The sequence below is a fragment of the Manis javanica genome, chromosome 2 (genome assembly GCF_040802235.1).
Source record: "Manis javanica isolate MJ-LG chromosome 2, MJ_LKY, whole genome shotgun sequence".
In the NCBI taxonomy this organism is placed as follows: Eukaryota; Metazoa; Chordata; class Mammalia; order Pholidota; family Manidae; genus Manis; species Manis javanica.
Genome location: NC_133157.1, coordinates 98644156 through 98670326, shown reverse-complemented (window position 1 = coordinate 98670326; position 26171 = coordinate 98644156). Strand labels below are relative to the sequence as shown.

Below are 26171 nucleotides of genomic sequence, written 5' to 3'. Positions count from 1 at the left end.
CCAGAGATGGATAGGATTCTCTAAATAGATCAGGCATATTCCTGTGAGACTTTTAACTTCAATTATTTGTTCTTGAATAAACAATGGCTTCTGGGAGGAAAAGCTAGGAGAGGGGACTAGAACAGAAATTAACCATTTCAACTGTACAGTGCTCAGCACTATACATACTAGACAGAGTGGAAAAGAGACAAGACATCACCCCTGACCTAGAGTTCATAATTCTCCCATTGGGTGTGGGAGTGAAGTTTTAGGAAAGCTACCTATGCAATCTTTAAAGAGGATTGCAATGCCCTCCAGGGGGGACCGATATACTCAACCATCCCTGGGGCCCATAGAAAAACCTTCAAGGCGGACCTCTCCATCCACCTCAATATAAGACTGGCACTCCCTCCACCCTTTTTAAATAACTGCAATTCTCACAATGGCATCAAAACATTTTAAGAGCTGACACCTGCACTTCTAGCTGATCAGAAGACTTGCAATACTAGGAATGATTTCCCCTACACATAAAACACTATTACCTTTACCCAACCACTCACAAAGGTTAATTTGTTTTTTCCTTTATATGCCTGCTTTATTCCAAAAATGACAAAGTGAGAATTAAGCTTTAGTTTTAACCTTTGTGAGTGTGTTAAAAGTAAGATTTGGTTGAATCAAGTTAAATTTCTTTTAATCCAAAAGACAATGGGAAAAAGCACTAATGTGGGAGTATAACACATTGAATGATGTAATTCCCACCAAGAAATTTTGCTAAGTATCTCTTTAGAGTTCATTTATTTAAACTTTTAAATGTTTCTGATAGACTTCAATTTTTATTTGGAATAATTGCCTCAGATGCTATTATTTAAGACATATTAAGTCCTCTAGTATATTTACAATAAAAGCAAGGGATTATAGTTTTAATTTATCACAAAAACATAGCCAATCACATTATTAAAGCTTTAAAAAGGAAAAAAGGGAAAACCACCATATTCCATCATTGTAAAATAAATACTGTTCTTGGTTTAGTACATTTCCAAATCATTTAATACATTCCTTTAACTACTTGGAAGCATACTACATATAAAATGTACATCTTGTAAGTGGTTTTTGAAACTGCTATGGTTTTTATAACCATCATCCTAATATTTAAGGTAAGTATTCTAAAAAGTTAATAGTATTCTAAGTTATACTATAGACATAGCAAGCTATAAGAGTTAAAGAAAGAAAACTCTAGCACCCTATGAGATGGTAGGAGGAAAAGGACCCAAGTGTTTTAGGATGTTTCAGTTTTACACAGTGAAAATCTGGAAACAAACAAAAGAGCAAATCTAAGTGGAGATAAGCTTTCTCCTTTCAAATACACTTTTTTAAAGATTTTCTTCCCTTTTGTTTTCCTGTCTCTTCTATCTAATCACAGGGAACTCTGGGAAACTATCTTAAGCTTTCCAATGCTGTCAAGTGGAAACATAACTGTTCATGGGCATGAAAATAAACCTCTGAAATGCATTACAATCACAATTTTGCTAGTATTCATTCCTGTCTACCTTCAGCTCTTAAAGTCCTCCTTGAAAAGTTGGTACCAGATATCTAACCACCAACTAAGTCTCTTCACTGCCTTAGGACTGCTGGAAATGGTTAAAGGGGATTGAAATTTACTTAAGTTAATTTATAGGATCATATATGAAACCATTTCATACCAGACAGAGTTCTACGGCGTCTTATGGGGAAAATAATTGCCATACTTCATAGGAATGCTGTTAATCTTTCAGTCCACGTGGCAAAGCTATCTGGGATGTTAAGTTGCACTTTTACTTAAACACACAAAGGAGGTATGATTTTATCCTCTTAAAAATGAATGGTTCAATGATTTCACTCATTTGTGGAGTATAACAACAAAGCAAAAACTAATGGAACAAAACAGTAGCAGACTCACAGAATCCAAGAATGGACTAGCGGTTACCAAAGGGAAAGGGACTGGGAGGATGGGTGGGAAGAGAGGGAGAAGGGGAATAAGGGGCATTACAATTAGCACACATAATGTAGGGGGGTCACAGGGAAGGCAGTACAGTGCAGAGAAGACAAGTAATGGCTCTACAGCATCTTCTGACACTGATGGACAGTGACTGCAATGGGGTGTGTGGTGGGGAGTTGATAATAGGGGGAAATGTAGTAACCACAATGTTGCTCATGTGAAACCTTCATAAGATTGTATAGCAATGATACCTTAATAAAAAAAAATGAATGGTTCTTAAAACTTCAAATGACCTCAATCTCCAAAAACTTGCACAAGTATCACATTGTTCTACTTTTGAGACCCCAGAAATCTAAATCTGTAATTTTAATAGTTTTCTCCTTATTTCCTTCATTTCGCACTTTGAAATCCACACTCCCATAAAAGATTTGGACACCCAAATACTTTGTCAATCACTTAGTATTCTGACCAAAGCTTTGACCCATAATTACTGACCAAAAGTAGCCAAATGATAGCCCAGCCTCTGATGCTGGACTAGCCCAAGTAAACAAATGACATCCCACTGGATGTTAAATACAAGCTTTCTGGGCATATGTATAAGAGAAATGACAAACAGGTCATCAGGGGATGATGAAAGTTCTCAGACATTCTGAAAGGCATTGTAAATACCACTGTCACCTGGGAGGACTGACCAACAATTTTATGAATGGCAACTGGAAGTAACCACAGTCAGAGGCATTTCATTACATCTGGGGATTAGAAAGGAGTGGAGAGCACCTACCAGTGTATGACAGGGCCTAGGACCTCTACCCACTGATCCCTTTTATGCATCCATTTAAATAGCACACTCGAAGATCCACTTAAAATGTATCCATTTCTGGTTAAATGAACTCACTGCTTACCGTAGATCCATTGTAGGATCCCATGAATATCTCTTTTCCGCTATCTACACACTGATTTGTGTTATGAAGGCCACAAATGGCATGCAGACTTCAAGGAAAAAGAACTAATATGCATCATTATTTTAGGTAGATCAAACACCAAAAACGAGTATAGAAAGTAGCAAAGCTTTTAAAAAGTTCTCTATAACAATTAGTCTAAAAATTGGCACCATATCCAGCTCAGAGTTAAGTTACTGAAAAATGACTAAGTCTTTCCATCTTTTCTCAACACTTGGAGACCTGAAAAAATCCCTGTGCATCTATCATGCACCTCAAGGATACAAAGGTGAGGCCAGTCCATGTGAAAGGAAGTAGAGATCAATCCAAACACAACAGGCAACAAGGATGTACCACTTCCAACAGATGGACTGTGACAACCGCCAAAGCAAAGGAGGCCAATAACAACCCCCAGAAATGGCAGAATCTTAACAAAGACAAAGTGTTGATCAGATAACCAGCTGCAGTTTTCTACCTCAGAGAAGGCGAGTAGCCAAATAAGAATTTTAAAGTAACTGCTAAGAGTAAGTGTACTTCACAGGTCTAAATAAGATTTGAGGTGGATGAAAGTGTTACAATACTAGAATTTTTGTAGCTCCTTAAAGATGGAAGGAATCCTTTTAAGACCAAAGAGGCAAATGGAATATTTGTCTTAATGTGGAGAAAAGATAAGCTTCACGGTCATAACGTAGTCAAGCCAGCAGAAAAGTTGTGAAAAAATGTCATCCGCCTCCCAAAGCACCAAGCAAAGGGCCACCTGAGATGCAGGGACAAGGCAGACAGGCCAGACTCATCCAAGGGTCTGTGGGACACAGCTGGGCCATGTGGAGAGAGACAAAATTATTGAGACACTAGATAATTTGAAGCTTTGAATTCCACCCCACATAACATCCTCAGGAATAAAATAAGGGGTTAATATTAAACATTGGTTTTCAAACTGCTTTACGAAGAATCCCAGTTCAAAGCACTTTGTGTGTCTCCTTCAAAGGATCGGACAAGTTGAAGTAATTTCCTTTTATCTTCCAATCCATCACTCTACTCCATTAACACGAAAGGATCTAAACACTGGACCTGAGCTCAGTCACCACCACCACCGTGACCACACACCAACTGCCTGCTTGGGCCAACCTCCGGGTCAGGCCCTTGACATCTCCTTTTCCCATGCCACCCTCAAAGAGACGTAGCTGCTCCAGCCCAGCTAACAGATGATCAAAATGAGGCCGGAGACGTCACTGCTGGGCCCAGGAACTCACAGCCACCACAAAGCAGCTGTACCTCACCGCCCACTAAGCCAGGAGGCCTCTCTAGAAGAGGCAGGAAGCAACCTCCCATGCCAGCCAGAGTGCACTGCCACAACTTTTCTGGAAAGCAAGCTGGAAAAATGCATAACACAAAGTCTTTAAAATGTTCATGACATGTGGTACATATACACAATGGAGTATTATTCAGCCATAAGAAGAAAACAAATCCTACCATTTGCAACAACATGGATGGAGTTAGCCAGGTGGAGAAAGACAAGTACCAAATGATTTCACTCATCTGTGGAGTATAGCAACAAAGCAAAACTGAAGAAGCAATACAGCAGTAGACTCACAGACTCCAAGGGACTAGCGGTTACCAAAAGGGAGGGGTGTTGGAGGGTGGGTGGGGAGGGAGGGAGAAGGGGATTGAGGGGTATTATGATTAACACACATAATGTAGGGGAGTCCCAGGGAAGGAAATACAGCACAGAGAAGACAAGTAGTGACTATGTGGCATCTTACTACGCTGATGGACAGTGACTGCAATGGGATGTAGGGTGTGGGGGGAACTTGATAACATGGCTGAATGTTGTAACCACAATGTTGCTTAAGTGAAACCTTTATAAGATTGTATACCAATGACACCTTAATAAATAAATAAATAAATAAATAAATAAATAAATAAATAAATAAATAAATAAATAAATAAATAAATAAATTTAAAAAATGACTTCCCACCCATAACTGCATACCTAATTAACCTAAACAATCCAAACAATGAGCTGCACTGAGATTAGAAAAGTTTTAAATAGTGAAAATAGGGAAACAAATTTCTAACAAATAGTTACAAGTGCGTGTGTATATCTCCACATAATGAAATACTACATAGCCTTTAAATTTTACTATGACAACTTTTAAAACACATGGAAAAATGCAAATATATGTAATATATATGAACGATTGTATATGCATCATTATTTTAACTATTTACACACACACACACAAAATGAAAGACTGAAAATTCAAATTTTAGATTATTCTCGGTGGTGAGATTATGAATGACATTATCTTCCATAAAGCCATCTGTAAATCCCAAATTTCTTATAATATGTATTTATTTTATTATAAACAGTGCTTAACCATTTTCATGAAAACGAATATTCATTATGCTCATCCAAACCAGTGTCTGTAGAAGAATCCTGTGCTCCTGGATGCTGAATCATGAACTACAAAGGGATTTCATCTGCAGGAGCAGATTGTCTGAAACACTGTGCAGCTATGGGTTGGGATAAAACTTGTCATATTCCTGATTAATCATTGATAAATCTGGAGATTGCTTCATTTATTACTTATGGCTTACAAAGGCACAGCAACACACTCAGAAGCCTATAATCTGGCATGAGCAAGCAGTTTCTTGACTATAATAGGATTACTGTGGTGTTTTCATTCAAAGGACAAACCCCAATAAAATAAATTGTAGAGTGTATTTGTTGAAAGAAAACACACTTATGTATTATCTTCCACTTCCTCTGCTGGCATTAATTTACCAATCAGTCAGATCCCCAAGGAGGCACAGTAATGATGCTGATGCATAAACAAGGGAGAAAAAGATACTAAAATTATTTCATTGGCAATAGCAGTGCACCCACAACAGATGAGCTGAAGTGCCAGAGAATGGAAATGTAAAAGCATTGCCCTCTCCCATGACCAGGTGTGCAGGGTCCAGGTTGGCATGACTGAAGTACCCTGTGGGCACACCCACTTCTCCCATTGCCAGCATTCATGAGAAACAGTTGTTGCAAGTCAGGAAGAAGTTGGAATACCAGGAAGGGGTAACAAAGAGTGAGTATCCACTTTAAAATGAAGCAGGGAAAATCAAGTCATAGCTGAGGTACTACAAAAAGATGAAGTTTTATTGTAAATTCTTTTTCTAAATATTCCAGCCATGAATCCCAATATAGATGGATTTTTTTAAAGATCTGCTGAGACACACAAAACCTGAGTTTTTCTTTCATCCATGGAATTACATTAAGAGAATCATCTATTACTTGCAAGACACCAAAAGACAGTCTATGACCATAAAATAAATACCAAGTCTTCCAGTGGAAAACTCAAATCCTAACAACAGTCCCTCCAACCAGCCTCCAACATGCACACACGTATGTGGATGCACACATGCAGATGCACTGCACGCCAACTCATGCACTCACATCACACACACGCAGACGTGCATCAGCACAGATGCACATACTCTGGCTGATCACCTGAGAGCATCATAGAATATAAAATAATTCCACTGGGAGAAACAAAGACAAGTAAGAGATTAATTCTATTTTAAAGTGCTTCTTCCTCTATTCAGTTAGGCATACAAAATACATCTTTTCCTTTAAGAGCATTATAGGAAATGCTCTGGCCACACAGACATTAGCATTTTATGTTCTCTGCCCCTCTGAGTGAGAGACACAGAAATCTATACCTGCCACCAAAGAGCAGCAGCTACACAGAAGGCCATCAGGCACCCTAATGTAAGTCTGGGGGACCCTGACTATCATAGGCAGAAGCAGCTGGTCTGAGTCTCACTCGATGCTCACTGTGCAGGGGGCAACTGCCAAAGCCCCCAAGACATAGAGCCTGCTGCCGGCAATAGCGTGAAGCCCTCCAAGCAGCGACAGTGCCTCAGGTGCCCAGCCCTGCTCTCTGCAGGTGGCATATCAGCTCACAGCCCATGCCTGGGCCAGCGTTTTCCTCAGGAAGCTGTGGTCTGAGCCATGGCATGCTCTGATGGAAAGGACAAGCTCTTCAAAAGAGCTTCTGCCTTCTTGGGAAGAGACAAGAATGAGGGGTGTGTGCTGAGGGGACAGCATAATGTCAGACCAGCCAAGGAGCCCCCCAGTACCTTCTCAGGGAGTCCATCGGGTGTCACCCAGTTAATTCAAGGACCTGCAAACTCTAAGGCACCTGTGGGTTACGTGTGACTTCTTCCAATGCCTCCTGCTTTGGCAGCTTCATGGAACCTTCCCTGATCCCTGCAGGCACCTCCTGGAGACCAACGGTTCCATCCTGGGGAAGATGCCTTTGGGCCCATGTACTTCACATGATCTCTCACTTGGCCCAACACTAGGAGAGAGAAGATCCATGATGACAGAATGGAGTCCAAAGGGTCTTCCCAGTTCTTCGCAGAAAAGTGAATAAAGATGAGTATTTCACATGTCTAGCTCAAGTGCCCGGTTTACTTTCCACCTTCAATGCAAAACTCTTTTCATGAATACAGCAGCACCCATTCTGTTATCAATGTTTCACAGACCCCAGTGCTCAGAGTTACAGCTAATAAAAAAAAAAAAAAACACAACTTAGTATTCATCCAGATTCAATTACAAAAGATTAAAAAAGTTGAATCACTGTGTTATACACCTGAAACTAATGTAATACTGTGTCAACTACCCTTCAATAAAAAATAATCATCTACAAAAAAAAAAGATTAAAAAAAAAAACTTTGCAACACACACACACACACACACACACACACACACACACACACACAGAGCCAGGGAACTACTTCACAATGAATTATGGCTTCAGTCACGGCTCCCCTTGCAGGCTTCAGGACCCTGTTTTCCCACACAGGATACATTTCACCCTCTTCTATGCACTTTACGGGCAAGCCATCCACCACCTGTGCAGATCCACCCCTAATCTTTACGGTGACATCTGAGTGCAGTAAATCCAACATTTCAAACCACGCTTGTCAGCAGAGAGGCAGACAAGGCAGTGGGTGTTCACAGAGCACATCACAGGAGAGGAGCCTTACGAAGTCCTTCTTGATGGCATCAGATGATTGTCTCTTAAAAGTTCACACACTTTTAATTACTTACAAATAATAAACCATGCAATAGCACACAGTTACTGGAGTAGCTTCCTTTCAAAAAGTTTGCACAGTGATTCTTTATCCCTTAAGGTGACTTACCACTTTCTGAAATCTCCTGGGTTGGAGTGGAGACGCAGAGAAGGCACCATTTGGGCTGTAGCCAGCCTGGGCCTGGCCATGACACATGGCCCCAAGGCAGAGTCAAGCCCAAGGTGGGACAGAGACTTGAGTGCCCCCTGGGTAGCTGGGAGGGAGCGCCATCCTGGCAGCAACAGGGAACCCCACAAGGTTGCTGAGCAGAAGAACCTAGCTCTGGCCACAGGCAGAGGAAAGAAGAGCAGAAGCACAGGCAAGGGGAAAAAAGTAGAGGATTCCAGAGTCAAGGACATCAGCAAACTCAGCACAACTCGGGAAAAAAGAACATCGGTTCCAACCTAACAGTGGCAGGGTGGAGAGGAGCTGGGAGACAAAGGTGGAAAGCAGCGCTGGGTCTACCTGCAGGCTGACAGATCTGGGTTTTACTTGGGCAGCCCTGCAGAATTCATGGCCTTCTCTGTCCAGCATGCTGTGGAGACAGCTGCCCTTAGGAAGTTTACTCTGCTGGAAAAATGAACGGTGGGTCATTTCCCATGGGTGGGTGCTCCTGAACAGGAGATACCCCTAACAAACTGTGGCTGAAGAGCTTTGTACTCCCAAGCCTGATACCTGCCAATTACATGTAAAGTATCTCATTTTAACAAAACTGAATGAATGCAAGCAATACCACCCAGAGAGTTTGACAGTGGAGTGGTGTCTTCCTCAAAGGTTAGGCTCTAAGCTTAACTAGTGTTTCAACTAGCTTTGAAAACTCCCTTTCACTGTCCACAGCACATGGAGACACCCCCCGCTGGGGGAACTCAGGAAGGGATGCCACATGGGGGAAAAGGGTCTCCCCCTTGCAATGTCACCCGTAGTCTGTGCCACACACTCACAAAGTAGGTGGCCACGTAATAACCTCTACCCTTTCTACCGTCTCTCTGCCCCTTTGTTAAGAATGGAGTTCAATCCATTAACATGAAACATCCCTGTGAGGCAATACCCATAAGCTTCCACCAAAAAAAAAAATCACATTAGAAAAATAACTCTTCCTTAAACATGACACTTCTTTGGAAAATGGTGTATAATTTAAAATATGACAAGATGTACAGAGGTTCCAGAATAGCACCTAAGAAAAGTACAGTCATATCCAAATTCTAATCAGGACATGGATCATTAGAAGAGCCACCTTCTGAACACTGTTCACCAACAGGTTGATGAAATTATTCCATTTCTCACCTGTACATGAATTTAAAGGGTACCGTGTCATAATTACCTCACAGGATGCCCCAATAAAGAAATCGCAAGGGGCACAACCCCTCTTAGGGAAGGTGCCACAGAGACTTAAGGTGTCGTTTTCCCAATATCCTTCCACTGGACAATGGGGAAAAGCTGTCAGAGTTTTGGATTCATGAATTATGAACCCAAGCTACTTTTTAGGTTTCAGCTTCTAAAGCTCAGGATATACATTTAATTACCTGTCCCTAGACCAAGAAACGGACAAATTTAAAACATGACACAAAACAATAAAAAAGTTAAATGTCTGATGTTACATGCCATGCACATGCACCACACACGTGCACACATACACACAGCAGAGTAACAACGGCCACGGATTGGTAACACTCCTTCCACTGAAAAGAGGAGTCAATGTTCCCTCCTCTTGAATCCAGGCCACCACATGGCTGGTCTGGCAGACAGAAAACAGGGACAATGACACTGTGGTGGCTTCCTAGGTCTTCAAAGAATGACAGTTTCTCCTGATTCTCAGGACACTCTCCAGGAGCCCTCTTCCATAGTATAAAAAGTCCAACTACTCTGAGGCCTCCATGCTGTATGCACCACATGTAGGTGCACCTACCAACAGTCCCAGCTGAGCCCAACTTCTGGCCACCCCCACCAAGCACCAGGCATTGAAGGAAGCCATCTAAGACCCTCTGGACCCAGTCATATGCCAGCTGAATACCCCCTAGTGACCCCAAGCAGAGCAGAAGAATCACCCTGCCCAAATTTCTGGCCCACAAAACCATGAGATATACAATAGTTGTTGATTTAAGCCATTAAGTTTGGGGTGGTTTGTTACACAGCAATACCTAAATGCATTAGTTTTCAAACCACATGTTTACCAACTGCATTACAATTACATGTTATTTGAAGCTGCTGAACAAAATTAAAAATTCTTACAGGGGCTTTGCTATCAGGACTATAAAATTCAGTACTAGTATGTTCTTGTGGTTGCTGTATATTTGAAGACAATGTTTTGAATATTATTACTCTGCAGCCCTGAAAGCACCCCTGGAGGGAATTATTTCCTGTAAGCGCCTCTCACCAGTCGTCTCACAAACACTGTAAGCACTGTGCCTCCACCTGCTAGGTGCACAGCTCTGCAGGAGCGCCAGGGAAGGACCCAGAATGGCCTGCAGAGGAACAGCCCTCAGAGCCCAGCCTGACAATGTAAGCTGTCCCCAAGAAGGCTGGCAAATTCCATATAAGAATGGCAGCTTGGTCATCTGTCCTCCTGTCCCTACTTCTAGTAGTATATAAAACACAGGACATAATGAGCCATGTTCAAAAGTCAGAAATGGAATTGAACAGACCAGCCCTTGAGCACCCTGGCCTATGCTCTCAATTCCTGTTATGGAAATTTCCATGCATGGCTAAAAGGCAGAGCAGGGCCCCACGTCACATAACACAACTACCCAAAGGGTCTGGAATTTGTTCTAGGCCAGCAATTCCCTACCCTGGCTGCACAGAGAACCAGGTGAAAAGCTGGGTAGCAATACCAAATCCAGCCCCTATCTGAGTCCCTTGGTTTGTGTGGAGCATGGCCACCAGAATTTAAAAACCTTTCAGGTGTTCCTACTTGCAGGCAGGGCTGAGAGCCACTGCTCTGGGGATCTGGTTAAAATGCAGTTTCTGATACAGGGGTTCTGAGATGGGATCTGGGATTCTACATTTCGAATAAGCTTCCAAACAGTGCTCATGGAGCACACCTGAGTAGCAAGGGTCTTCAACAGTAAGCCTTCTGATTCTTACCACCTCAGTCATCCCAAAGGTATACTTCTTCCCTAAATCCATAAGCCCTTCCAGAAATCTCAAGTCAGATAAGAACCTGTCCTCTCCTATGGATACTATGGACTCTTTTTTTTTTATCAAAGTGCAACATCCTAAAATGCACGGGCCACATCATCAGGGACATGGTGTAGTGTTCAGAGTGCAGGCTCTGCAGTCAAGAGGGTCTGCCTGAGAAGGCCAAGCCATGCAACAGATGTGCAACCTTTTGCAACTTCCCTACCCTCTTCAGCCCAAGGGTCCTCACCTGTAAACTCAGAATTGCATCAGCACCGCCCTTCCGTGGGATTGACACATACTCCTCAAGGTATAAGCCCAGCACTTAGGGCCTGATACACAAATGTGGTAAGTGGTAACCATTACTCTTGATAACAATGGTATTAGTACTACTATTTACTAATATCATTGTTTCCTCATCCTCCTCCAACCTCTCTGAACTCACCAACCTGATCAGCAGATAAATAATACCTCCCATACAGCACCTCTTGTGTAAGAGCATTCAGTCATCAGTCTGACCTAAAAACTGTAATGGCACCAAAAGCAAAGACTGAGCTGAAAATACTGCTCCCCTCAATCTATAAACGAGACTGCTTCCCTCCTCATAGGCAGAAAAAAGCTTCTGTTTCAGACCAAAGTCCCACCCCAGCCACCTATCAAAACTGACCAAGAGCTGTCTAAACTCCCCCAGATAAAAGAACGTAAATGTAGTCGAAAAAAAAAAAAAGTAAACATGTGAGATAATGAATATGTTAATTAATCCACGGGGTAGGGGTGTCACAATGTACATCAAATATATCTAATCACCACATTGTATCCTTAATGTATCTTATTATTTTATTTATCAATTATATTTCAGTAAAGCTGAAAGGAAAAAATCTCCCCAACAATTATTTCTCTACAGTTTTGTTATAAAGTGCTGGAGTACTCTGGGCAGTTTTTGAAAGCACCATCCATCACTTTCATTAGCAAAGCCCCAAAACACAGGAAATTGTGAAGGGAAGAGATATATATAAATTCCAATCTCCCATGCTGCTATATCTCCTTTCTATGTCCTGTATGAAACAAAAGCTTTGGATTTCAAATGCACTCATGTGAAACAATGTCTACAAAGACTAGAAAGGGATCAAAGCCAAAATATTAACATTGCACAACTAGATACATTTCATTATTTTAGTCACTACTTAGCAACTTGCCTAAACATATATGGAGAGAGGGAGGAAGCATTATTTTAATTAATAAGATACTTAGAGGCCTCAAAGAGAGGACAATAACCTACAACACTGTGGTGTGCAGGAAATGAATGAGAGGAGGTAGTCCTCTTGAATGTGAAGCCAATGTGTTATTGATAACTTGGCAAGTCTGACATAGTAACACTGCCATGCCCAGAACCCAAGTAAGCCTTCAAGATACCACTCCCTACATAGTTTGATAAATAGGTCACCTCCTGGGTGAAATCTTCAGGATTGGCATTAGGTGCCTTAAGCTGAACTCAACTATTAAAAATTGCATCCATCTGTCAACCCTTACAACTACCCACCTAAGCAAAAGATGTTCTGTGTTCATTTACTGCTGAGTTAGCTGCCCAAAATCACCGTCTTAAGATCCAGAGAAGAGTAAAGAGGTATTATGGGCACATGAATTATAGAGGCCCATATAATAAAGGATTACACAGGTCACAAAAATGTCACCTTTCCCATTTTATTTTATAACCCAGATCTCTTTGAGCTCCAGGATACTCTGAGAACTACAGTCTTTGAAACATTTCTGCATTTTATAAATATCAATAGTATTTACAGTTCCTAGTTTTATTCTATCCAAGTGCCAAAAGATTTTTGTAATGGAAAAGGTGTAACCAATGTCTTAAAATATTGTAAATACATACAGCAAAGAAATGTTACATATACTTTGATCTAGCACTGTGGCAGTTGCAATTATTTTAGAACGTTAACAAAGGTTAGCAGAAAACAAAAAACTACAGAGTTAAGGTAGTTGGATAAACACAACACTGTAAAAGAATCAGCTTTAACCACTAGATTATCAGAATATTCTCTCTCCTCTATTTCCATTTGATTTATTAGTAAATACTAATACTGGAATTTCTATAGTACTTTGGAAGAAAAAAGTGACCTTTTAACAACTCATCTTGAAAAATGACACTTGGTATCATAAATCAAGTTGACTTTATGGATTAGCCATTCAAATTATGACAAATCTATGTTTAAAACTTGAAGAGAAAGAAAGATCTAATATTAAGTAAGTTTCTGTTACTTGACAGGGGCATTATTTATACTAAATCACTTAACATTCTTAACTATCAACAAAAGATAGCATTCTCAAACACAGATGGAAAAAAACTGAGGCTCATGGAGCTTGTGGGATTTGCCAAAGTTCCAAACTCCTGGAGGCCAAAACCAAAACTGGAAAAGCTCTTCCACAATGGACAGCTTTGGCACACCTAAATCAATGTTGCCAGGATTTTACTTCTTAAATTGCAGAAAATGTTTCCATGATTTTTTAAGGGAGAACAATTTTACCACACATTCAGTTTCCCATACTAGTGTAGTTCTATGAGGATGAGAAGAAACAATTTACAAGAGTTTATTTAAATGCACTGACAACAATTCTTAACAAAAGCCGAATAGTAGTAGAGGGGACGACTCCATGTCATTCCTACAATGCCTTCCTACATCCTCTCTTCAAACTCTAACAGCAATCCCAGGAAGTTAGTGGTAGGCGAAGACAGGGAACCTGGGTGCACAAAGGTTATCCATCTTGCTCTCAGACACGCCGGTGATGGAACTGCTGTGCTGAATCCTGTGATGTGCCCTGTCTCCTAGGAGAAAAAACATCCAAACTTTTCATCTTCAGCTGATTGTGTTTCTACAAACATGGTTTTGAAGAAGTGGCCCAATAGTATGCACCTTCATAACTTAAAATACACTCATTTCATATTCCTCAGAAAGAACAAATGCTAAAATGCCACCATCTTCCAGATGTAGCTGTTGAAACATTTATCAAATCAAATGATGCACTTTCACTTATAGATCCTATTTGTCTACAAGATTTTTTCCAGATCTCCAACAAAGTGATAAAGGTACCAAATCCTACATTCAACGTTAATGGACTCAGTACTTAGTCATATCCTGTGTGGCAGTACACAAGGAACCAACATCCTGCACATTTCACCTTCCTCTTTTGTAGATGCTGACTATATAAGAAGAGAAATCTCCATTTAGAGTATAACCCTGCTGGGCAAGAACATGGCAAACTATTATTTACATAAGACTCTGTATACAGGGCTTCAGAATTATAAATCACACATCTTAAAAGCCTTCGTGGTATAAGAAAATGTGTTCTCTGGAAAATAGTTTACTTTTAAATTCTAGATGCAGTACTGGACTTAGAAAATGAAAACCCAGATGTAAAAACATTTTCCAGTTTTTACTGCATACTTCAAAAGTAATGGAACAAAAAAACCCATTCTCACATCAAACCCACCTGCACAAAAAAGGCACTCTCTTTTGTTTTTAATCTGTTAACACAACATATTTTTAGTACTCAACAATTGTAGGTTTTTGAGATATATAGCAAGTTAATTTCTTAAGTTTTAGAGAAACATTGGCTTTATTGTAGGATATCTCAAAGAGGCCTTTTCAGAAAAATAAACCCTATAATATAGATGAGCTTTCTAATCTGAAGGGATGAAAAACAAATACCAAGAATAAAAAAAAAACATACACCAAAAAAATAAATCTGAGTTCCATAAATTCTTACCATGTCTGAATACTAAGGAACATCAGAAGTGGGAGAAATAATCTGGCCTGGCTTTCATCTCTAAACCCACCCAGATTCATACCACCCTGAAAACAACACCTTCGTGAATATACAGGTGTGTGCGTATGTATACACATACTAGACATTTAGTATCATGCAGTGTCATATATTTAGTTCTACTACACAAAGGGAATAGTGCTATTAAGTCACTTCTGATAATTTATCTTAAAAGATGCTTATTTTGAGACAGTAAGGAATTCTGAAGGACACTCCAGGCAAACCATATCCTTACTTTCAACAGCATGTGTTTGACCTAGAGGGCAAGCCCCATCAGTTCAAAGGGAAGCAAAAATTCTCACAGGGAGGGTGGGTGGAATAAGAGATTCTGTACCCTGTCTCCCCTTCTGAAAAGCCACCACACATCATCCATGCCTTGCGGCCCCATGAACATCATAACTAGCCACGCAGACTGAGAAAGTCTGTAGCTCAGGGAACTAGCAGCAGGAGTCCAGCCCAGAACTTCCTAATATGGGAAGAGGAAGAATTGAAAACAGGCTAACAGAACTAGTGAGACGTGCCAGACTGAAAACGAGTAAGGACTAAAACCAGACCCTGGGCAAGATTTTCCATGGTGGACATCTCTGGGCATCTTGATCAACCTTCATGCAGCAACGGAAGCTGCAGAGCTGAGCATGAAAGCATCTCCAGCTGAAGGAGATGAGCAGTCGGTGAAATTTTAAGGGTGGGGATGGTGAGGTGACAACAAAGAGAGGCCAGGGGACTTGGAGGCGCAGCAGTCAAGAGTGCACCAGACAACAACAGGAGGCAGCCGGCAGCCAAAGGAACAGGGCTTACACATTGTATGGAAAACTCCTAAAAACAACCAGTTTTATTTGAGGATTTTGAGCATCTCTGACACAGAAATACACATTTTAACACTCTTAGACCTAAAAATACCTAAAAATGTAGCTTTTCTCACAGAGGCTCATGTAGTCTATTTTTGAACATCTTCAACTAGATACAATCACATACCATAAAACTCACCCATTTAAAGTATGTATCAATGGTTTCAGTATATGCAGTCATACAACCGTCACCACTACCTAAATGCAGAACATTCTCACCGCCCCAAAAACCAACTTCACAGCCATTAGCAGTCACTGTTCAATAGTTGCCTATTCCGGTCATTTCATATATAAATGGAATCATACAGTATGTGGGCTTTAGTGACTGGCTTCCTTCACGTGACATGTTTCCAAGGCTCACTCATGTTGTAGCGTGTACCAGTATGAAGGTCCCTCCTTGTGGCTGAGTAATAATCTAAGGTGTGGATAGACCAGATTTTGTTCAGTAGATGGAGGCCTGAGTTGTTTCCAGTTTTTGGCTTTTAATAATAAGCTGCTATGAACTGTCATGTACACGTTTTTTGTGTAGACGCATTTTCATTTCTCTTGTGTACATATTTCATAGTCTTTTAAGAGAAAAAAACAAATAATTAGCATGTCAAGACATTTGGATGTGGAGCTTGAAATTTCATTTCTAAGTTTCAATTTCAGTTGATGGGAGAAAAAGAATAGGCAGTAGTAACAGCATAAACCACCTAAAGATGGCAAGCCAGGCACAAGAAGGCACAGAACTATGAAGAACAGTCATTTTTAGATAATCTTTCCAAATAGAAAAAGTGTTTAAATAAAATGACTAGAAGACAAAAAATAATCCCCTTTCTACAGGTTCACAGAACTCTGCATTTCTCATAAAGATTTATTTTTCTATTTTCAATGTGAAACAGAAAGACACCAAAATTAGGGAAAATCATATAAATTTACTGACCTTTTGCTCTATTACCATTGACTGTGGTCCAGCCAGCAGTGTAGTATGAATGGCCAGGCAGGAGGGAAGCCCATGGGGTGGGCCTAACCTACCATCTCCACTCCGTGGAAAATAACCTGTGGAAATCACCTTCCTGGGCCATTTTTATACATTTCTTTCCATGCTTGAAAAAATTGCAAAGGGTTCCTTACACCTATTGAGCATTTGCCATCACCAAGCTGCATCCAGCTCTGCAGAGTTAAAAACCTCCCAGGACAGACAGAAAATCCGTCCTAGGTCAGTGGTGTCCCTGGGACTTTAGATGTCACCTCCATGACCACCCATCCACGTACAACATGGGCCAAGAAGCACTTTGGCCTAAGCCAGACTCTCTCTGTGAATCTCAGATCCTGAACATTCCTACTTACTCCTGGCACTCACACAGGGATCCCTGGACAGAATGAGAAGCACAAAATGGAACATGGGTGTGTTTGAGAGCCAGATTCCCACACTGCCCTGGCCACCTGCCTTTGAGCCAGGCCCAAAGCAAATCCCAGGTCTCTCCCCTCTGTTTGGTCTCAAAAACAGACTAACACCTTCAAAAACCTGACACAAAAAAATAACTTCCAGGTACTCCAAATCACACTAAATCTGAGTTTCAGTTATGATTTCTTTGTGCCAAAACCTTAACATCTTTAAAATTAGCATGCTGGTTAGTCTTCTAAGCAAAAGTGTACTTTGGGTATAAGGATATGTGTGATGGATTTATTCTCCACTTTGCCATCACTCAGTGGAAGATTACTGTGTTGGAAATTGGCTAGGCCAGGGAGGACTAAGGCAGGGCCATCACCTTGAAGTATTTCACCTGGTGGGTGAAGGAGCACAGTTGTGGCCTGTAGACAAGGACACTGAAGCACTGTGCACCCAGGCACATTCATCCAGGTCAGACAGGAGCTGTGGGAAGGCCCCAGGAGAAGCACTGCACAGGGAGGCTCTTATATAGCCTTGGGATGCAGGGACAGCTCCAAGAGAGGCTGAGCTGAGCTGAGTGAGGCTCAAGAGATGAGCAGACATGGAGGGAGCAAGCATTCCAGGTGGAGGAGACAGAAAATCACCGTGCAGAGGCAGGAAAGCACGAGCAAGCCCATCTGGGGCTGAGAGGCTGGTGAGGCAGAGGCTGAAGGCAGGCGGGGTCCTGCGAGAGGTGGGCTGTGCTGAGATGGCAGGGTTTGGCCTCTGGGGAGAGCGGGTTTGGCCACTTGAGAGGGACAATGAGATCTGCATTTTGGAAAGATCAGCCTTTCAAACACATTTCTGTTCTTTTTCATTTTTGAGAGGAAAGACAGAAAGTGCTGATGACACAATAATATTTATTTCAAATCATTATTTTTCTGTTTGCCCTTGTCATTCAAACTCTGCAACAATATAACTATTTTCCTAAAAGTTTCAATAAACTTATAAATGTGTGACAACAGGCAGTTATATATATATCAATTCCCAGAAAAATCTCCTTCCAACCACAAGATTTTTCTTAAAAACCATGACTTACATGATTTTTATAATCAACAGCCCTCCCACCCCCACAAAAAGAAAAGCCATTTTCAAAAGTTACTATCCATAAACTCAAGTTGTTGGTTTTTTAAATAACAAAGTGCTATTAAGTAACTCTGAGATGTCCATGCTTGAGGGACAGAAGCAGTAGCCCAGAAGCCAGAGGCCCAGATAATTACCCTCGAATAAAGCCCCTATCTGTGGTGTTGAGTCTCTACCTCATACACACACACAGGTCTTATGAGTGTGGTGCTGCTTAGGCAAACTTAACATTTTGAGCTATTCTTTCTTTGAATTGCCACAGTGCCTTCTGAAGCAAAGAGGAAAAACCCAAACAGGAATAGTAGGATCCCTGGGAAAGTTTCCCAGCGAGTGAAACTGCTTGCTGAGTAAAACATCTCAGTGATTCAGATCCCTTACCGAGGAGTGTCACAATCAGCAAGGAGGCGTTCACATTAACCCTGCAAGGGAGGAACCCACTGCAGAGGAGGCACAAATGGGCCTCTACCCAGCTAGTTTGCCCAGGGTTCAATGGTAAAAGCACACAAGTTTCCAAAACCAATCCAGAGCTCCCTGCACCCTGCAGAGAGGCTGTGGGGGAAGGCAATGAGAAGAGATTCTGGCACCTTCCCTCTCTCAATTTCTTGCCTCAGTCCCTTCCTCCCCTTTTCCTTACTTGGCAACCACTTCTTAACAGCGTATGAGGCTGATGGTGGATCCCATCCAAACAGCTGCTCCAGAGCTCTTCCCAGGGGACCAGTTGTCCATACTGCTGCCCTGCTTGAATACCCCCATCCTTTCCTTACCAGCAGACTGGATGAAGTACCAATGTCTTGCCCTGCCATTCAAAGTCCTCCCCAGCTGGATCCTGGCCCACTATCTCACAGGAATGCTCCACAGGAGCCCAGCCAGCCCTGAATGCCTGCATATAAATCACCTTTGCTCACACTGCTTCCCCTCCTATGATGCACCCCCTCCCAGGCCTGGACCCTACTGCACACTGCAGAACCAGGATGCCTTAGCCAGGCAGGTCCTTTTTGAGGTCATTCCCCAGTAAGAAAGCACCGCCCTAAATCAAGGCCAACCTTCCCACTTGCTGAGCTCAGTACCAACCCTCACGACTAAATGCGACACCCCCACCCCCAGCCCAACCATGCCATGATCACCATTCACATCTCTGAAATCCATCCAGAAGCAATTACTGTCTCTACCACCCTGTCGCCAATTAATGTTACCACCTACTATTATAGTTGTAGATATTCATCCCATCTCCCTGATTATAATCTTCTTCAATACAAGAATTTAACCTTATATTTCTTCATAGAGCAGAACACACTGCACACAGCAGCCCTTCAAAACAGTAAGTTTTGGGGGGTTTTTTTTGTTTGTTTGTTTTTAACAAACATGGAGATTTCACTGTCTTTCTCCTAACCAGGGTTTGGATGCATAGCAGGAAAAATGGAAAGCCTCAAGGCCAGCCTTGAGTCACTCAAAATTAAGGAGTGGCCAGTAAAGAAAACCAGGACAACCTCAGAAACCAAGGGCACCACATTTAAAAGTCACTGACTGCAGCTGGTGCTCTGCAGGGTGTCCATCAGAATCATGCATGAGCTGGGCGCACGCATCAGACAGACACATATATAGGCAGGCAGTCTTCAATTCCAAACACTCAAGAAAAGTCTGTACCATGGTCCTCAGGGTCCAGCATAGCACCCTCCTTGCAGAAGGCCTGAAGGTGGGTGGATGGGGATCAACAGCCAAACCACTTTCACCCATCAGTGATTGCAGGCAGAGAAACATTTTTCTCAAGAGGGAACAAAAAATGCTATGACTGAGTGTAAGTCTCCAAATATCTGCTTATTGAGGACAGTTCTGGTATTAAGTCACACCACTCAACTATCCAGAAAAACTGATTTGTTTCCTCTGAAAACAGCTCAACTATAATGCCAAAAAATAACCTTGGAACCCCCAGAATCATCTCTGACTCCTTCCCTCTCATTTATATCCATCTCTAGTGCTGCCATCACCCTCTAAAAATCACCCTTCCTTCCTTCCTTACTGCTCCACCTCCTAATCTAATACTCACCCTTTAAAATTCATCTCATATGCCCCTTCTTAGGAATGTCTTCGCAGAATCTTTAAGAGAACCACACGCCCTTTTCCATGCTCCCAGGTCACTGTGAAACCACCACCACCAATATGTAAAGAGAAGGTCCAGATCCATACCAAAGCCTCTCAACTCTATCCACCCAACATCCCAGAGCATTATCTCCTCACTGCACAACACACCAGCACACACCACTTGCCTCTGACGGAGGACCACGGAGCTTCTCATCCTGGGCTCTTACCATCCAATGTCCACGAAGCAGCCAGTGGGTCCCCCTAGATGTCCAGCACTCAGAACATGGCTGGGACACAGGAAATGCTTAAGGATTTCTATTGAATGAATGAACCAAACAACTACATTTCTATCTATTCAAGCAATGTCTGTCCACTGTGTGCATAATGAAATGTAATTTTAAGCATGTAAGACTAGTAAAATCAAAGGAATTGTCAATCACCTCTCCCCATTCAGTAACCTAGGCACACTGCAGATAATATATTATTGTATTTCTCTCTTTTCATTGCTTTGTTGGTTTCCAGGGTACATGTGCAGCTTGAATACTGATTTAGAACATTTAGATCATAAACTGTCATTATTTTAAATGCTAAACATAGGGTTAGAGGGTATTTTTCCCCTTGACAGCACTGCAAGATAAATGGGTGCCCAGTTTCCACTAATTTTATTTGATTTTCAATAAAAGAGTTCAACCAACTGTAAGGAACATTTTTGAGTCAACATCTTCCATCATTGTGTCAGGTTCCTAAACGTTCCCAAGATGATCTTTAAAAGTCCAAATTTATGCTATTTTTTCCAATATATATGAAAAACAAAGTAGTAGTATAAAAGGTTTTTCCTCAATTCCAGGGAGAATTGGAGGATGCCACCCCAGCACCACTACACAATCAAGCTGACAAGAGTCCCTGTCCCCTTCACCTGCTGCCCCAAAGCCCACGGGAGCCAAGTGACTCCACCATTGGGAACAAACGGGAAATTTTTAAGTAAATATGCTCTCGACCCAACGTTACTCTGCAGCTAAGAAAATATCCTCAGGTGCTTGGGAGAAACTTGGGAGGCGTGGGCTGTTGTCAAACAGACATCCGATAAAACAATTTAGCAAAATGCCTTTTCACTTCTGACACATTGTAGAAGAATGCACTAAAGCGAAGACAATGTTATCATTCCGCAAAAAAAAAGGGGGGGGGGGGAAATCTGCCCAACTTCGAGATGAGGCCAGGGCTCTGCGGCCCTGGCACCATATGGAACTGGTTCCAGAGAGGTAAACGCTGAGGAAAACTTTTTAATTCAACCACTGACTCAGGGATGTGCTTTTAAAAAAAAGCTGCCCAGGAGCCTGAGTCACCGAGACCGGGGTTCCTACCAGGCTCGCGAGCGGAGCCAGCGAGGCCCCTCTCGGGTCTGCACTCCCCGCGGCCGGCGACCCCGCACACGGAACCCGCGGGCCGCCCAGGGGAAGGGGCCCGCGCTCCGGCATTCCCCCCGCAGGCGGCGGGAGTGCGGACGGCGGGCACGAGCCCATCCCCGCCGCGTGTGCGGGAACTAAACTCCTCTCGCTGCGAGAAGTGGCCCGTCCCAGCCTTTGCCGAGGGGCCTGTGGGCGGGGAAGGCCTGGGGCTGGATTTGAAGGGTCCGCAATGCGCGGCCGGGGAAGGCACGCTGACCCGGGGCTCTGCTCCACGACGGGGGTGCCGCGGTCCCGGCGCGGCCTCAGGCTGCGCGCCCACAACTTTGGCGCCCGCGGCCGGGGCGGGGGGCGCCCGCGAGGCCGGGCGGGCCGCCGCACTTTCCCTTTCCCCGCCTCCCTGCACCGCCTCCTCCCCCTGCCAGGAAGCGCCATATTGATCCCGCCGCCTTCGCCGCCGCTGCCCCCGCCGCCCGCCGCCCCCAGCCCCTCACCTTGGCGATGGCCTTCCGGTAGCGGGTCACCGCTTGCTGGATGAGGCTGAAAACCTTCATGTGGCCGTCCCCGCACGGCACGACCACCCGGGTCCTCCCGAAGCACACAGTCACTTTCATACCGCCGCCGCCTCCGGGGGCCGGTGCGCGCCCCTCGCTGACCACGGCCGAAGCGGCCCCTGGCCGGGGCGCAGCACGCTGGGCGCGGCGGGGCCGCTGCACGCGCGCGGGAGGCTAGGGGCGCGGGCGGGCGGCGGCGCCGGGGGACTGCTTGGCTCGCATGCCCGGCCCGGCCGCCCTCGCCTCGCCCGGGGCTCGCCTCGCCTCTGCCCGCCGCGGCGCCCGCAGCCTCCGGCCACCTGTTCGGCGTCTGGGCGCGCTCGGCGCGGCGGCCCGGTTGGTGTGGCGCTCGAGCTCGGTCGGGGCCGCGGGGGGAGGGGACGGCGGCGAGGGGAGGGGAGGAGGAGGAGCGGGCAGGGCACACAACACCGCGCACATGCGGCAGGGGGAGGCGCGGCCCGCTCCCCGCTCGGGGCGGAGCGCACGCCAGCCGCCCCAGCCCCGCCGCCTCCCTCCCGGGGCCGCGGGACCCCTCCCCGCGCCGCGCGTCCCGCCCGCAGCCTCGGGCCCGGGCCCCTAGCAGCCTCCCGCAGCCCAGACGCCGCGGGGTCGCGCTCGCCCGCCGCACGTCCCCGAGGTCTGTCCGTAGCCCGCCCCCGTTCCTTTGTCACTTTTAAGCCCCTTCCTCGGGCCGCAGGGGTTCGGGTGCAATCGCCTCCGGAAAGGCGGTTCACCCTCGGCACTGCCGACTGCACACGCCCCGCCGCGCAGGGAGCAGCGTCTCCGCGTCCCCCGGGGGAATGGGGACGGGTCCGCGCCAGGCTTTCCCTCCCGCGGGGCTTTCGCAACCGCTCACTCGCTGGGCGTTCTAAGCACAGATGAGTGGTCCGCGTGGGGAGACGTTAGTGAATCTTCGGGTCGACCCGGCCCTTCTCCTGAAGCTACTATTTACCTGGAAGTGTCCTGTGACCCACCCGCCGCAGCGTGTAGCAATCCAGACCATTTTATATCTGAGAACTCTGCAACCTAAGCAATCCAAACGCAGATTTATGAACAATATACTCAGAACGCCTTGGTGCAACGCTGTGCAGGGGGAGCCGCACGAAGCGCGGCGCTGAACACCGGCACTCAGTCCCTGGAGAAAGGAAAGCACCTCCTTAATGAGGTACAGGCCTGCGGGACACCAGACATTGTAAATGGACCTGGCCGAGTGAGGAAAAGTAACTGACGTACCTCTCTGCCTCCGGTACGTGCTGTGATCGCTTCATAATAGTATGTTGTGTTTAAAGAGTGTCAAATGCCAACAAAGAGTCGGCGGCGCCCCCACCCCCACCCCTTGCCCGTCCCAAACAATTCATTTTCTCCAGTTGGTCCTAGGATGTATGAAAACTACTAAAGGCCTCATGAGCTCAAGTAGAACTTCAGCATTTAAAAGCAGGAAGTGATCATCCGTCCATCCGCCTCCACCGCCAATTTGCAAGTAAAGAAACTGTACAAAGAGACTGGTGTGCTTTCCAAAATGCCTGCACTTTCCCGTGCCCCACACTTCCCCCAGGTAGAGTGCAGTTTGTCATATAACACGTTGTGCTTCCTCTCATCTATAGCCTTTGACCAATTCACTCTGTCACCGTCCATGCAGACCAGGGCAGTTGTGGGCACTGTGGGTCACCGTCCCCACCTTTACTCCAGGACAGTGACTAAGTCACTAGTTCAAGGCTACAAAGAGTACTTAAGGCAGAACCAGGAATAAAGCCCAAATTTCTTTCCACACATTCCTCATCCCCATATAATGAAGAAAAGCCCGTCATACTGCCTTTCTTTGTGGCTGCATCATTCAACATTTCTACCCGGTAATTTTGTAACAACTGTCAACAAACAAAATCTCCTTGAGGCCTTCTTGCTCGTGTATTAAGACTTGGATCCACAACAATTACTGATAATTATAGACATTTCCACTCTAATGCACTGGGGAGGGACGAATATCTAGTTTGGAGCAGGGCTTTCTCAAAACAATTCTGATTGAAAAGCAAGTTCAGGGATAGGCAAATCACATCAGACATGACATGGATCTAGGTTCAGATCCTGATTCTACAATTTACTGTGCCTTAAACATGGCACTCAATCTCTAGCCAGCCAAATTTCATCAGCTGAAAAGTGGGGCTAATGATCTTCATCTCATCAATTATGAAGATTAAAATAAAACAATGTATTAAGTCACTTGGCGCATGCTGCCACATGGGAGTGTGTAATACAGGAGTCCAGTTCATAATGTAGGTGAAGGGTAACAAAGTCAGGATAGGATAGCAAAGGATGACCTGGAAGGAGGGAGAACAGGGGGAGGAGGAGCCTGAGGTACAGAGAAACTCCAGACTGGTAGAACTCTTCAGTACTAGACCAGGGCTCATGACTCTCAGCCCGGGACTCAATGTGTTTCAATTTAATTTCATACACAATTAGACAAGAACTTCTATGTACAAAGCACTGGCTAAATATTACACAATTATAAAAGTGAGTAGGAAAAAGACAATTCAGAGGTTAGAACAAGATAGTACTCCAGCAACTGTAATTGAAGCTATTAAATATTAAGTGGCAGCAAAGTCTTTATGGCAGTACTGGGAGGGAAGACTACCTTCATAAAAGAAGAAACATCAGAGTATATGTGCACCACCTTATTTACATTGGTTCCTTCTACTATTCAATAGTTATTAAAGGTTTAGACAATTTTTCAAAAATATCCATAGAACTAATAATTACAACATTTATTCAACTAATCAGATACTACCTTAAAGCTTTATTTAAATCTACCTAGTTTATCTGTATGCAGTGATTCTCCTTATATTAATAATTAATTGACAAAAACCAATACTGTGTTAATTCTAGATGTCAGACACTTGGTGTCTTGAGTAAAAATAAAATTTCCTCATGACTAATGAATCTTCATTCACTAATATACTCACCTAGCATCTCATCATGAAGCTGCCTTAGGGCCAGACAACCTTTGCATCTGTAAAGTGTCCAGCTTAACCAATTGCTTCCGGACTAAGGAGAAGCATAAAAGCAAGCCCAGCCCAAGGGACAAGCAATATCATCAAAGTCAAGAGTCAAAGCTTATATAAATATTTTCTAGTGTGGTTACTTTCTTAAATTCTGCCTTTTTCAGGTTAAAAAAAATGATCCTTATCTTACTGGTACTTCTCTTTTACAGTTGATTGCTTCAATTGATTTTGAAAACCCTGGAAAATTCTGAGAATTATTTAGGATCTGCTGGGCTTTGTGCCTGTCTGCAAATGGGCAGGTGTGGCCACATGGACTATAATTTCAATTCTATCTAGAGGCATTCATGTGCATCATCAAATAAATATATACCCCGTATGTATAGAAATGATATTGTATTACCCAGCATCCTTCCCTTAAAAAATTAATAATTAGGAATAAAGAAGACATATAAGAAATTTTAAAATCCAGTCATCCTTTGAAAATTGAAGTTATTTCTGGGATATTTCACAAACATATTAAGTGCCTATTCACAAATATTATATAAAGATCATGTTAACAATTTGTATCCCTAGCCTCAAACAAGTTCAGTCTAATAAGAGAATTGGATCAGTAGTCACCAAGCAATTACTGTCCACCTCTTTTATACAAAGTACTGCACCACCGGCTGTCTATGTGAGTGCCTCCCTCAAGAGATACCCCGTCTGGTAAAGGTTTCAGATGTGACCAGGCAACCGCCAGAGTATGATAGCTACTACATATTAGGGGTCGTGGTGGTCCCCAGAGGAAGTGTTCACTCCTTTTGGGAGAGAGGGAAGGG

At 43.7% G+C, this 26171-nt stretch overlaps 1 protein-coding gene and 1 pseudogene across 12 annotated transcripts in view; both read right to left on the bottom strand.

Annotated features, from left to right (window-relative positions):
• LOC108386150 (rho-associated protein kinase 1 pseudogene) overlaps nucleotides 1-22434 on the bottom strand; it is a 120951-nt pseudogene extending 98517 nt beyond the window's left edge.
• Nucleotides 1-22481, bottom strand: part of PARD3 (par-3 family cell polarity regulator) — an 804135-nt gene extending 781654 nt beyond the window's left edge. For 11 of the 12 annotated variants that reach the window (XM_037010348.2, XM_037010345.2, XM_037010349.2 and 8 more), the window contains exon 1: nucleotides 22298-22481. In XM_037010348.2, coding sequence (XP_036866243.1) covers nucleotides 22298-22417 — 120 coding nt within the window. In that variant the 5' untranslated portion in view covers nucleotides 22418-22481. The remainder of the gene's footprint in view (nucleotides 1-22297) is intronic. The other variant, XM_073228955.1, reaches the window with a different exon arrangement.
• Between the last annotated feature and the right edge of the window lie 3690 nt (nucleotides 22482-26171).